The sequence below is a fragment of the Eleginops maclovinus genome, chromosome 5, assembly GCF_036324505.1.
Source record: "Eleginops maclovinus isolate JMC-PN-2008 ecotype Puerto Natales chromosome 5, JC_Emac_rtc_rv5, whole genome shotgun sequence".
NCBI lineage: Eukaryota > Metazoa > Chordata > Actinopteri > Perciformes > Eleginopidae > Eleginops > Eleginops maclovinus.
This window is the reverse complement of record NC_086353.1, coordinates 10,156,284-10,171,322: the sequence shown is the minus strand read 5'-3', so window position 1 is coordinate 10,171,322 and position 15,039 is coordinate 10,156,284. Positions and strand designations below refer to the sequence as shown.

At 40.5% G+C, this 15,039-nt stretch overlaps 1 protein-coding gene across 1 annotated transcript in view; it reads right to left on the bottom strand.

Annotated features, from left to right (window-relative positions):
* Window positions 1-14,399, bottom strand: part of LOC134864549 (myosin-10-like) — a 49,270-nt gene extending 34,871 nt beyond the window's left edge. Inside the window, 3 exon segments of the mRNA XM_063883614.1 lie at window positions 5,416-5,572; window positions 11,368-11,749; window positions 14,222-14,399. Coding sequence (XP_063739684.1) covers window positions 5,416-5,572; window positions 11,368-11,712 — 502 coding nt within the window. The 5' untranslated portion in view covers window positions 11,713-11,749; window positions 14,222-14,399.
* Between the last annotated feature and the right edge of the window lie 640 nt (window positions 14,400-15,039).

Sequence of the window (15,039 nt, the reverse complement as noted above, 5' to 3'; positions counted from 1 at the left end):
TCAACAGTGAGCTCATTGTGAGGCTGTGGCACGCTGGGCCTGGGCCAGTGTCTGCCACTGATGGCTAATGCCTGTATTTGAAGTGCAAACACTCACCTCAGGAATCAGTCCTGCACTCTAATCTAGCTGTTACTAAAATGTCACACCGGGAAGAAAACTTTCAAAGAAACCACTGAGATTTAAATAGCTAAATGTTCAGGGTAATGAAGACAAATCGATGAGCAGTATCATGCTGTTTCATTACCGGGAGGAAGTAGAGCTTTTGTCTCTGTGCCGTCTGCAAAGACAACAAAGGTAGAATGTTAATGATGATGTTTCCTCAGCAATAAAAGCTATATCAATCCCAAGTCATCAGTTCAGAGCTGTTGAAGATATTTCAGAAAAACTATTTATAATGTCCCTTTAATCACTGTTTTAACTTCTAGTGGTCAGTGGGGCCTAATCAGTCCCACTCTTATTGTGTTGCCACAAATAACTATTAATAATCACAACTATCCCAAAACAATCCCAATTGGAAATTTCAAGCATCTCTAACCTTTTCCCACTGTACTTGAATGCTCAAAAAGCTTCAATATAGTTTCAAACTATGAATTACAGAGTGCAGACCGCCACCAAAAACACATTTCCTATGTTTCAATGTTAACAAAAGTGAAGATAATGTGTATTCACCCTGGGATTTGGATTGGGTACATGTATAGGGTTTTCCCTTGACTGCTGACGCTGCACCCTTCAAAAAGGTCTCCATGTAAAGCAGGCCAGTAGTTTTTATGTCATCTTGCTGACAAAAAGACTGAACAGAACACATTACCTATATGGTGGGGGTAATGTCTAAAAGCAAAAAGGACCCGTTGAAATGTACTATTCTACATTCCATTGTGTCTACAATGTTTCATCTTTCAAACCAATACTGCATTTCTGTCATGAATTTATAACGGCTCACACTTTCAAATGATGATCTAAAAAGCAATCCTGCAAACTAGTCGTATCCAGCTATGACACAAGGCTGTGATGAGCAACATCAGAGAAAAGTAAAGAAAACTTGACAATCCAAATACATTACTATGCTTGGACTATCATTTATATTTTATTTTCCAACTAAAATAAAGTGGGTTTAGTACTCCATGTGGCAATTATGGGATTTCTGATGAAGCACACTTGGATGGGGCAGAAGTGTTGGCATAAAACTAAACTATAATAACAGAAATCTTAAAGCATTGCTGATTTTGAAGAATTCTGGATGTCTTTAGTGTCCTTGCATGGAAAAGCAAACACCTCAGAGCAGTTAGACTTATGACACTGTCCAAAAGGGGCTTTAACAGCCTCATAAAAGAAGGCCACAGTTGTGTTTAAAGTGGCATTGATGAACCAATACTTGTCATTCATCTGATTAGACCTTTCAAATTTAAGAATACTGCTTACCATTAGTCAAAAGGGAGTGAACTCTCCCTCGTCACAGACATATCCATCAGTAAGGTTTTAAAAGCCAAAGCAATCAATCTTTTCAAACTATCCATTTTAGGTTTTTTACGTCAACGGCCTCTGGTGTGGGAATAACTGGGACCGATGCTTAAGCCAAGGATTTTCAGATGGAAAGAAACGCAAAGGAAATCCAAAGTTTTACATTTCCCATATGGAGCATTTCTAAGAAAGAAAGTCTGTAATGAAATCTGAGAATAGCTGTGCTTGAAAAACATTGACAAAATGATTTAAATGTGTATCTCAGGTATTCAAGGGAAAACTGAAGCGAAGCAATCCGTCCAGAAAACCTGTAATTCATGAATCTAAATTAGGTGCAAAAAGAACTCAGCGTTGAAAGGTAGTGTTTTATTTATTATAGATAGTGACAGAAAGACAAAGCAGAACTAAATCTACTTTGGCTTATAATATTAGATCATGAAATACTGATCAGTATCCCTTCCACTAGCTGATATACTCTGGGTGACAACCACACAAACGGTATTTTAGACCCAAATCTCTCCCACACTGCAGCAAAGAAAAGTCAACAAGACTGTCCTTTACATTTTTGCAGAACGGACAAGAAAAATGTATCATATTTAGTGTTCTTCTCGTAGTTTTTTGTCACCTGTCCTTTTAGAATGTATTTGAAAGGGAACTAAAGTGATAGATAAAGCAGTTTTAGCTCTAACTGTGATAGTCATTTTATGATACAGCGGCAAGCTTTATTAGGATCTCTTACAAGGAAAACACGAGCGCTCCTTCAGTTACTGACGGAGCGGCTTCACTGTCCACAAAAGGATCTGTTCCAGTTGTGTTTATAGGGAAAAAGAGAAATGTCTTTAAGAAAAAGAACCGTGAATGTAAACCTGTCTCACAGCTCCTTGACTACAGCAGTGGTTCCCTTTTTCAAGAGAATCGCTAAAACTGACTGACGGTGTGCTTAGTGTGCCCAGGAGGAGGTTTGAGGTTGAAACAGCCCGCATCAAGCCTCAGTTCAAAAGGGCATCAAAGCCATTACTGTTTGCTATAGACCTCGATGGTGCCAGGTGGGCCATTATAAACATTCCCAAGCTAGCTTATTAAACATTCCTGACAGTATATATTACACTAGGGCACGTCACTGAAAACTTCATGGACATGCTGTGCATTCTTCTAACAATTTGGTCATATATCAAAATCAGCCATGCTGCTGACATGATATATTGGACGTCGGTGAGGGGGAATAAAAACACTGGTCTTTGGTAAAAACATGGCTGAGCTATGATGGCTCTCCCTCGATTTGACCTAACGCCTGGATCAGACACCGGGGAGTCACTTGAGGAGGGTGGTCTTTTACCATTTCTACTGGAACAAAGACCCCCTGTTTCAAAACCCCACCTAGGGACACTTTCAGTGCTGTTGATGCCTGTCCACTCTTGGAAGCTATCGCAGCTGCAGACATGACCGTTCCTTGACATGTTTGTTTCATTACGAGCATCAGCATTCACCTACGACACATTCACAGATATGATAAAATGTAGCTTCATGTACGTCGGACTGAGCAGCGAGGGTAATTATGTATCTGGACCACTAATCAGTGACAGATCTGCAGGAGGTGCTGGAAGTCTGCTTACACACCCTTTCTTTGTTAGGCAACACTTCATTTAACCTCCCATATGAGTTCTGACTGGCTTCACACCACTGCTGAGGTAATTAACAGATCCCTGCGAGGTTTAGACACCCTTCAGCTGTAAACGCGATTCACCGATCTGTGTGGCTCCAAAGCTCATAAATCAGAGGCAACAAATTATACGTCTCAAGTGTTCTTTCTTGTTCAGATGGCAACTGACACTGCAAAGTCTAAACAGGATGTGTGAACGGTCTGATATTAATCTCTGTAGTTTAATGAAACATTCTGCGATAACATGGAATGGGCCGGGCAAGATGGTGACCCATAATGTGAGCTTGTCAAAAATGTTGCTGGACAGTTTAGACACTGATAGGTATACCGTTGAATCTTTGCTTGTACAAGAATAGGGCTGTAAATAATGATTATTTATTTGGTTTCAATAGTCTGTTGATTGTTTTTTCTATTTATCAATTTATTGTTTATCCTATTAAATGTGTGTCATAAAATTGTCAAGAGATCAGGGCGACACATTTAAAATTCTGGTTTTGCCCCACCAAACCCCAAAGTTATCTAACTTACAATGGTAACAAACTGAGAAAAGTGGAAAATCAAGACAGTTTTCTAGCAATCAAAGAATCATAAAATGAATAAGCTCTATACTGCATCATTGTAGGGAATGTTTTACTGGCTGATTTATGGCACTATTGAACATTTGGTAGACTTTTCACATCAAATTGATTCAGTATCTTGATAAATTAAGGTGTAAAGGTTTGATTCCTTTCTGGCTTTTTTTTAATCTGTGAACTGTTAATTGATTGATTGAAATGCTTAACACTACAGCAATATAAAATGACAGAAACCTTGGTAGACAATTTGCACCGTATCAAGGAATTGTGATTATATCTGCCTCAGCGTTGGGTTTTCAAGAATCTTTATTGGCCACTTGGAGAAAAAGAGTAAACAAACCTACACCAGTGCTTATCCATACAGCTGGATAATATCACATTAACCAGGCTGCTGAAATGCTCAGGGCCACAGCTGAACAGCAGCTGGCCTCCACTAATCTCCAACCTACAAACCTCCTTCTGAAGCGCACTGTTAATTATTATACGACCACAACTGAAAATGGGCTGGGGTTGCAGTGCCTTAAAAATCACAAATCATGCTCGAGTAATCCAAGACATACAGTAAACACATGCAGCGTCAAAAACTGTGGTCATATTTTAAGAAATATGTTCACCGCATTACTAATTGACAGGTCGCCCTGCCCTGCCCCCACGCGTTTATGTCCATCCATGTAGAGAATAGAGGGTGTGAAGAAAAAGAGGAGGAGGTGATAACAAAAAATAGCTGGCTGAGTTCAACAACACCCACAGCGAGGCTCTAGTGAAACTGTTCCTGTGCTTGAACATCATCAGCTGTGAAGAGATAAAGCCATTTATTCAACATCGTAACAACGTCTTTAGACCAAAGCCTAAAGGCTACACCTAAAAGAAAACTATGAGTGCAAACTGAATATTTGTGGTTAAAAAGGGGGGAGTAGGTATGTAGTAAAATAATGTCTTGCGATTTTCCCTTATAAAGAGTTGTTTGAAAGAGTTTAAAGAGGACGAAGCAATCATCGAGCTACTTGTTTACATGGACGAAACTTGCTTCTGTGTACCAACACGGGGAAACCAAAGCCTAAAAGGACCGACGGGACTGTCCAGTTTGTCACCACCCCCACTGGTCGGCCCTCACAATCACACAAAGGACTTATTGTTGAGCACAATGGGGTCACCCTCTCTGTTCTCGCTGGTCTGATCCCAGTCAGTCACTGCCCATAGAGCCTGGAAACTCGCCAACTACTAGGCAAGGATCTTTGAAGACATCATTCTGAGTGGACGGCCTTCACTTAGAAGATGTGTACGTTTCGAAATGGGTTATAAATCAAATTAACGCGAGAACTCAGGCTGCAGAAATGCCACAGATGCTCTGGGAAGATATGCAAAACTGTTGAGAGCACTAAGAGCACTGGTCATATTTGTATGGAATAATAAGAGTCAGTGGCTTGAAAGTGTCTAGATATTAAAACATAATTTTTAGCCCTTTTCATAGAGCAAACAAGTACAAACGTTAGTATTTTGGACCAAAAAGCTTTATACCTGGGCACAGGTGGCCTGAGAACATACATCAGCTTTTAATATCGAGCAGAAAAGGCACATCGTTGACGTTGAATGTTGGCTGTGACATTTCAGGTAGCGCAGAAAACGCTTGGCAAGAGGGATAACGACATTACGACATCACATATAAAATAAGTGGAGTGTGACCTTTAATGGCATTTTGAGGTTACAGCAGGTAACACTTACCTTGCAACATGCATCTGTACGCAGACTCCGAGATGGCGTAGATGTGGGGGGGCATCTCGTGCCTCTTTTTGCCCCTGTACATCTCGATGATGTTATCGGAGTAGATGGGCAGGTTTTTGTAGGGATTGATGACCACACAGAAGAGACCCGAGTATGTCTATAAGCAGAAAAGGGAACATGGTTAACAGTTAATGCATCACACAGCAGCCCTCACATCTCCACCAGGTCAGATCAAATTTTACATTAGTATTAATATTTCACTGAAATACCTGTTGAATTTGATTTGCATTCATCACTATAACAATGGTTTTATAGTCCTAATATAATTGCCATATTTACATTTCTCCTGTTTGCAAAAAGAAAACGACCTCATGCAAGATCATTTTCATACTTTGTCCTTAACGTCCTTATCCTGAACATGTACTATTTTTCATGACACACAAATCCAGGACCAGACACTTTTTTTACGCTGCGACGAACATTTTTTTGGACAATCTTTTGCACTATGTACATTTTCTTTAATATATCCAACCGAATACTTTTGAAGTAACTGTGATTTTGTGTCTCTTGTATATATATTGATTGTTGTTGTTATGCCCTTTCATGTGTGTATTTATATTTCTGTATATATAGATATACGTTTGGGAGAACTGGTTTGTATGTATATGCACCTTTTTATACATATTTTTATATTTGTATGTTTTTTACTTTAACTTTTTTATACCTCGGGATTGTAGGAAACAGTATTTCGATCCCTCTGTCTGCACACACAAACTGAAAGTTTGACAATAAAGTTGAGATATGATCAGTAACCCACTTCAAATTGGCTACTAAATTATTGGCTACCTGCTCTATTCCATAGCAGTGGTTTGTGTTGATCCTAAAAATTACAGAATGCTAAAAAACTTCTTACTAAAGCCACGTGAACATTACACGACGATGACGCCCGTTGTGTTGTGTAGATTATGAATTCACCGATCCTGCCAGAAAACGATGCAACACTGCAGCTAGCTGGCACACTGCCAAGTCTCCGCTCACTTATTCATGTCATATGTGGCTATTCACCCTCTCCTTTCTCTCCACATTAAAGCGACTGCAAGTTCACACTGACTTTCTTTGACTGACTACAGAAATCCGATTTTAATAACAAGTGGAAGGGTCCCTCAGCTGAATAATGCAGGGAGACATGCAGGCAGACAGGAAAGGACGGGGTTAATCCCTGACATGTCTGCTGCTGGTGATCTCCATTAACTCAAGAGTGCACAGGGTACACAGTAGACCCAGCTGGATTACGGCTGTTTGCGTCACACATCAGTGACTGGGATTAGACATCTTGACACAGCATACCAATATCCATCCTGTCATCATCATGCTTTAAATTTTAGATTGCAATACTGTCTTCTCCAATTAGTTGCATTACACATTAGTTGATGCAACTTTAATGTGCTTTTACTCCTCTATGGTGTGGCTCCTCTTTTTTCACCTTTCTTTGTTTAGCTGTGCTGCAGAGCCACATTCTTTAAATGATGCTGTCTGTGATGGCCGGTGGGCTGCAGGGGCCCTGGGCCTGTAACCCAGTTGTTGAGCTGGAACAATGGTGACATGACCAAAGCATGCTGTCTGTGTGTGTGTGTGTGTGTGTGTGTGTGTGTGTGTGTGTGTGTGTGTGTGTGTGTGTGTGTGTGTGTGTGTGTGTGTGTGTGTGTGTGTGTGTGTGTGTGTGTGTGTGTGTGTGTGTAAGTGAGAGAAACACACTGACAAACACATCCCAAGCGTTGCCAGGCTGGAGGTTCACACCCAACACATATGCATTGTGATGTTTCTGCAACTCAAGCACACCTGGGCCATAATTCAATATTATCACTTAACATATAACATAGATTATCATTGCGTTTGTTACATTGGTTTTAGTTAAATATATTATAAATTGTCGGGTATTGTTCGACTAAAACACACAAGAGATATGTCTGGCTAACCAGAGGCCAAACACCAGTCATTTTGTAATACTGTAGTAGTTATGACTGAATGTCAACATAATAAATATGCTGATATTAAATATTTCCATTTTACCCAAACAATTATTAAAATAATTATTGAAATACAAACGCTGCCATGGAGCCCGAAGATGCTGAATTAGGAACCCTCGGATGTGCATATATTACAGTAACACAGGGGTGTCCTGGTGTGGTGCTGTACCGATGTGTGTGTGTGTGGTTAATGTCACCAGATGGCCTTCAAAATCCCTCTGCACTCCTCTTCCATGGGCACACATGCTTTACACACAGCTCTGCGCTGCAACCTGGCCGCACAAAGATCTGTTATTCTGAACTCGCCAGCAGCAACGCCGTGCAACATAACTGAGGCCAACACTCACACCCTGATCACTGGAATTGCCTGTAAAAATATACCCCATGCGACTCAGGATGTACTACAGGGCCCTCGCAATAATTACCCCTTCCCAGGCCCCTTCTGATGGGCGCAGCGCCAGGCAGACAGATCAGCGCTCCTGACCCAGCGTGGGCCGCAGGCAGTGGGGAGCAGTGTGACTCAGCTGGCTGTCCTTGGCGGTGGACCCCAGGGGGTATTTGAGGGATTAGTGGGAGTCTGAGGCCAAGCAGTTGGACACCTACACAACCAGGCAAAACAAGACACCAGCCAGCCAGCGTGTTGGGGTTCATTCCTTTCTCAAAATGCAGACTTCGCCTAAAACAATCCATACAGTCAGTTCAGGCTTCACAAAAGAATATGTTTGCCCATATCTGATATGCAGAAACGTTCAGACTTCTTATATATATATATACATATTTTGAAGAAGAAGAAGATGGACCTTTATTGATCCCCCTAATGGTACATTTGTGTGTCATGTAGTTTCATTTACAAGTTCATAAAAACTATTTGACTCATTCACTGGGCAAAATTACTGGACGGTCATATCAGAGGCAAATTTCTCTGGATGCTGCCTGTTTAATTCTAAATACATTATCTACAGTTAATGATGACGTGAGGATATCATCTACTATATATGAATGGAATATAAAATGCAGCTGCATATTTTGAGCAGATAATTGGGTTTGAGGAGCGAGTCAACACAGTCCTAAACACACCACTCAGAGAATTTGAGGGGAACTCTGAAACAGTTGAAAGGGTTCCCATCCCTCCGGACATGTCCAGATAAATGTCTGGGAACCAAGCAGTGCTTAGCAACTGGGCCTCTCTCAATGGGAGAAGGGGACACATTTTCTTCTGCTATTGCATGAATCAGTGCCCTCCACTCAGATCGTACGTCCGCTAAATGGGCTTTACCATGTTCTTAAACACAGAAAATCATCCGTCTATGCCGACTTCTTAGGGAAATATGAACTGTTTTTGCTTCACACAACCCTTTTTAATTATCTCTTTATCAAATACATTTCGGAGAATCTTCTGTCCAGGTTTCAGTTGTGAACGAACAGACCCATGGTCCAGTGAGAGGCAGGCTCTAGGAATAGAGAGACATCCCGTCGATAAAGGCAAACATGTCTCCACACAAAGCTCTCAGCCTGGAGCGGCCCACCATCATATTGAGGATGAGTACTCTGCTCCATCAATGCAACAAAGGATGAGCATATAGGCATTCAATAATACATCACAGTGACAGCATTACCACAGTTTACTCCGTCCTCCTTTATCCTCCGCCACTGGCTTCAATTGTAATTGTTCAAATCAATCAGCAGGTATGAAATAGTATAACCATCAACATTTTGAACTCATTTCTTAAGTCCATAAAGTTGTTTTTTGGATTTATTGTCCACTAGTTTGAAACATGATAATGACCTATACATCACCTGCCTGTAATGTCCTAGCTGTGCTATGCTGGTCTGTCTTAAAAGGTCACACAATACTCAAAAGCAGGACAGGACAGAGTCGGTAATGCTCAAAAACATGACAGACAGAAATCTGGCATGCATAAAACACAAATCCCTTAAAAGTCCTTGTTCATTAGCTTCACACTTGGGGACTTTGGTGTTGATGAGAAATTAAAAAAAGGGTAATTTAGCAGCATGAGGATTTACTCAGCATGTAAACTGACCCAGAGGAAGGAGATGTCTAACCCTGCAGCACAGCAAAAAGAAAATTCAGTTATTTGAGCAGACAGCTGTTGTTTATCAGTGAACACAAAGAACTCTGTTAAGGCAGTTTGGTTACAGTGTGACTCAGCACAGGCCTCCCTGAGCTAAGAGATGGGGCTTGGGTCACTCTTTCCCCTTAAAAGCCCTCTGAAACTACTGTGAAATACAAAGACGTTCTTTATACTAACGCTGCATTTCAATTTAATAAATAAAAACTGAACCTGATGTCTACACTGCTGCAGCTTGAGTAGGAAGAAGGGAGGGTTCAAAGGTCTGCAAAGATTTCTTTTTAACATTACTGCTTTAAGGAGATACGAGCTAGCAAAGCAGCGTCTTGGCACGCAGCCATCTGCAAACAGTGACTACATGGCAGAGCTCACACGTTGCCTGGTCACAACATCCAGCCCAAGACATTAATTATATAGTGCTTGAATGTTATATTTAGCTACAATACAGCAGAGCACCAGAAACAAATATCTCAAGCATCAAAGGGGATATTAGATTCATGTTGGATTGAGATATGAATGCGTTTTGAAGCTGTTTACAAATGGATTTATCTAAATCACCGTTCGTCAAATACCTTTACCAAAATTGCTGACATAAAGACACCATGTATTACACTCGATAGACCATGGTGAGAAATATCTAGGAGTAAAAATGATTGGTAATCGTCAAATCCACAAACAATCCATTTCAAATAATTCCTTGCCAAATTTAACCCAAGAATTTGATTTACAATGTTCACCTTGTTGTGACAATCAGGAAGGTATGAGTCATATTAATCAATAATGAAAACAACACTGCAAATTAAAGTATATGAGGCAGTGAAGAGTGGACAAAATAATTCAATGCAAACATAAATAAATAAAAGTAGCTGTTGGAATCAGCTGAACACACCACATCAATGCCAGCAGAGTAAAAATACCTGCCATAGTTTCCTTCTTTCCTATGGAGAGACATGATGCTGGAGCTTTGGCCATACACTGGATGATGATAGTGATGTAATAACAACTCATCAGCACAAAGAGTAAACAGTGTCATTAACATTTTAAATGGTATGACTTCATCCACGAAGCTTCCAAAGCTCTGTCTTAATGGCCAAAGGTTAGAAAACCACAAAAGTGCTTTCAACTGCAGCTTCTTTCTCTTAAGAACAAACACATTTACACATAATCCCCTGAACTAAAAGTGTGTCTGTATCCTATAGCCATCTACCAAGTAAGTAAACAGCTTTTCGGCTGTATAAGGAAACTAACCATACCTATCTCAATCTGCCCTGAGTTATTCATCTAGTTTAGCCTTTCTGTTTAACCCCTTCAGCCCCGGCCTCCTCCCCAGGTCTCAGGTGGCCCACCAGCTCCGTGTCTGGGCTATTCCAGGAATGCATGCCACTAAGTGGGTCATAATCACAGGGGAAATCGGCAGCTTATGTAGGACATGATGGCTTGTTCATTGAAGGTGATGTGTTTCTAAGTCTGTTCAATGCAGAGACTCAACTATGAAGTGCTTTGGATAAGATTTGCACATCGATTGTAAAATTTAAGACACTAATGGTTACTTCCTCAAAAAAAAAGTGTCTCTAAATTTACTAATATGGTGAAATACACTACAATAAAACCCAATGGCTTCACGATACATTGTAATGAGGTCAAATGAAGCCTTACAAAAAAAGAATATGTTTCACAAAGGTAATATCCGTAAGAGCCAACAGACATTTGGATGGAACTGTCACACCAACTCTTGGATATGAATCTCTACAATTAAACTATCAACACAATCATTTTTACAGACTTTCTTTTAGTTTCTTTAGCGTGGAAGACGATAATTACAAGTTGTTACTCACATAGATGAGTCCAGAGTAGTAGCGGTCTTTCAGGTTGTGAAGCACGGACGCTTCGTTCAGGCAGGTGAGTTCGGCCATGTCCTCCACCTTGCTGAACTTTGGCGGGTTCATCTTCTGAATGTCATCCTTGTTGACCACTGCCTTCTTCCCATTCTCTGCCAGCTCCACCACCACCTCATCTCCACGCTCCTCACGCACACTAGCAGCCTCAAAGCCGTTGCGTTCTGATGGGATCCATACTAGCCTCTTGGCTGTCCAGTCGGCCTGTGCAGCCGGGTTGTAGACCACGGCGCGGTCCACAAAGAGGTACCGCTCCGGGTCCTCCTGCCCACTCCTCTGTGACATCTCTGCTGGGAACCAGGAGCAGAACACGCTATGCCACCTGTAGGAAGCAGAACAAGTATGTTTGTCTGGCCAACGCAAACATTTTAACAATACAAATCCCTGTCACACGGTTCACTTTATAGAGCTTAAATAAGATTACCAGTGTTCCTGCCATCAATACTTTTAGAAATACTTTTTCACCGAAGACATTTTTTTAAACAAAGTCAAATAAGTAGAACGTTTTATTCTTATTTCAATAGAATACGTTTTCAGTGAAAGTAATTGAAAAATGCCAACTTGGTAGAATAACCAGAAAGGTCTTCATTTTTCTTTATGAGAATCACATAGAAAATCCTATATTGACAGAAATTACCACAAAAGATTTTGAATGAAGAGCAATAGTAAAACAGGTACACACTAAATCTCGGATCGCTGATTTTAATGTTGTTATATCGTTTATCTTTCATATGGTGGAAGCACCATCACTAAAATATATACCATTTCAGATAAAACATCTGCTCAACCAAGCTGCATTTCTTCCATTAAGCTTCCATAAAGCTAATGGTTAAGAGCCCAGAGGGTGATAAACACTGGCTCCAAGAAAACTCACTTTTTATCATTTGACTAAAATCTTTCCAATAACACAATCTATATTACTTTTAAAAGAAGAAAGGCTTTCGATAGCTAATGAAAAACCAAGTTAATAAGTATATTTCAGGCCAGGTCTGATTAAATGTCAAGCGAACCTTATCAAAGTGACTCACGGTTATTGCTGATTGCCTGTTAAAACTCAGCAGGGACTCATGGTTAACCTTGTATAAAAGAAATGCTGGTAGAAAGATGTAAGATGACTGATATCATAGATCCAACCTAAATATGTCAATAAGCAGTTCATGTAGAGCCTTCTGATGAATCATCTTATAAACAGTGGCAGATTAAGCATGACAGGAAACACCTGTTATCATAGTCTTTAGAAAAAAGCCATATTTCTAGAGATCAAATGAGAGGATTTTAAACCAAGTAAAAATGTTGTGTGTTGTTTATTTAGGTTGCATTACTTTGCTGTCTTTCTTTTGCTTAAGGGCTTTGCGATTGTTCTAGAAGGACTTGTTTGGCCCACACAGACGTGCTGAAGCCTTAACACCTCCATCCCTGCGCATAACCAACCCACATGCACAGTATCCTCACCATTTAAACAAGGCAAACCCTCACTGTGTTATGCAATAAAAAACAAGGCGTTATTGTGAGTGGTAACTATTAAGAGCATTCTCACATTTACCAGGGCACGCACTTATCTTTAAAAATAGTCTGCATATCAATAAATAGCAAAAATGTTTGAGAAAATATCTCCAAGAAAACAGTGAAGGACACTTTCCTGACATGGACCAAAGGAGTAATGGAGAAATACTCAGATGGGATTACTTATAATATAATAAGACTGGTAAGTGGTTTTATCCTTACATACATGCAATGGAATAAACATCTACATCATCAATAATAAGAGCATACACTTCCACAAAACTGAGTTAAAAAAAGACAGAAGAGAGTACCTTAGTTAAACCTGGCACTTGATGCCTTCAACAGCTGATACAATGGCATGTCTGAATGTTAGCCATTGGCTGAAAGCACCACTCCAACGAGCCTCTTAATAATCTCAGACAACACCAGCTGATGAATGCTGAAAGGAGTTTTTTAACCTACAATCATGTCCCATGCTTAAAGCAGGCGCTGATTAGACACGAATCTGGGTCAGGTCAAGGGACAGGGGATCAGAGTGTCTGCTGGCTGCAGTGTAAATGCATCCCCTTACTTTGACTTGGAAAACACTTACTTTCATCCCTTATTCACTTGTGGGCCAAGGGAATATAAAGCACACCACGCCCAGGTTGGTTATATTAGTAGATGAGGGTCAAGAAATTGCAATTAGATGTGTAAATAGTTTGTTAAGGGACTGATATACACCGGCTGGGCCACACCGCTGCATCGGCTAGGTTAGCTTGCTAGCTCAAAGTTGGCGTGCTGTGCTCAATATCCCACCCGCTCGAAATGATGCCTGCAAGGACAGCTCTGATAAACACCAACAACCCACAACTCGGGATCCTATATAGGTGCTTTTACGAGTTTAATAAATAAGAAGATGAACACAAATCCCTAATAGCAAATCATTCCTGTGTGAATGAGAGTTCTAGGGATGAGACAAAATCGCTTCATGGGTGTGGGTGTCTCAAAGACGTCTGTCTGGGTGGGGATAAAAGCAAGCCGACAATGACCACACAGTTTCACGGTAACTTCTAAAACAAAACACGTCTAAATACAGATTCCTGCATCACACATTTTAATTCAACACTACATCAGAGTTAAACAAATAGCACGTTTGTTGTGCGGCACCCCGGCTAACACTAGGAAAGCTGATGGTCCTCCATCATTGAAAAGTCATGGCACAATAATCCGCTAGCTAGCGGTTACTGTTGCTAACCACTATCATCCTCACTACAACGAACTGAGGCCCCGGCTTCTCTGCTGAACTCACCACACACAGTAGATGAAGAAACCCTGCTCAGGTGCTTAGCTCCTATCCAGTATATGAGAGTAATAGTCCTCTAAATGCGTGCTATATTATTGCCTCCTTTCTCTCTCATCAGTGGTACTCCCCCACCATCCAGCACCCTCTCAACCAAACTCTCGCCGGCCAGCAGGGAGGTTGCACCGCACCGCGCCGCACTCTTTTTTTGGGACACACCCTCACTACAATTCTAGAATGTGATTGGCTGTCAGAGTATGATGCCTGACTGTGATTGGTCTAAAATAATTTCCATCTCAAAACTTTGATAGTTGACGAATACCACCCAAGAGATCAACACCTGCAGATCCATGGATGCTGCTGCAGCTTTACGTGGTTGAAGGACATTCAAATTGTCACTGATATACTGTGCATTTATTCATTTTGTTTAAGCTATTGCACACTCAAACCTGGTGTGAGCTACAGAGTCACATTAGAATACTAAATTATTTATTTATTATTATGCATGGAACATTCTAAAAATAAAATCTTATTCTTCCGACATGAAGAATGAATGAAAAAACTGCTTGTTCATTGGTAAATGTAATTTGTCATCGTTTGGACCTTATATTTTGTGTATTTGTTCTCTGCAGTTAAAAATGATAGTCTACTGTTGAGTAGAGCTATATGAATGTCATATACACCCTAAGATTAATTACATTACTGGTTTGTTGAACTATAGACAATATACACCTGATCTCATTCTGCTACTTATTGATTTGACTTATGTCTGTATATACCTTATTTAAATGTATGGTTATGCTCTGCTTATCAGCAACACATTTAAG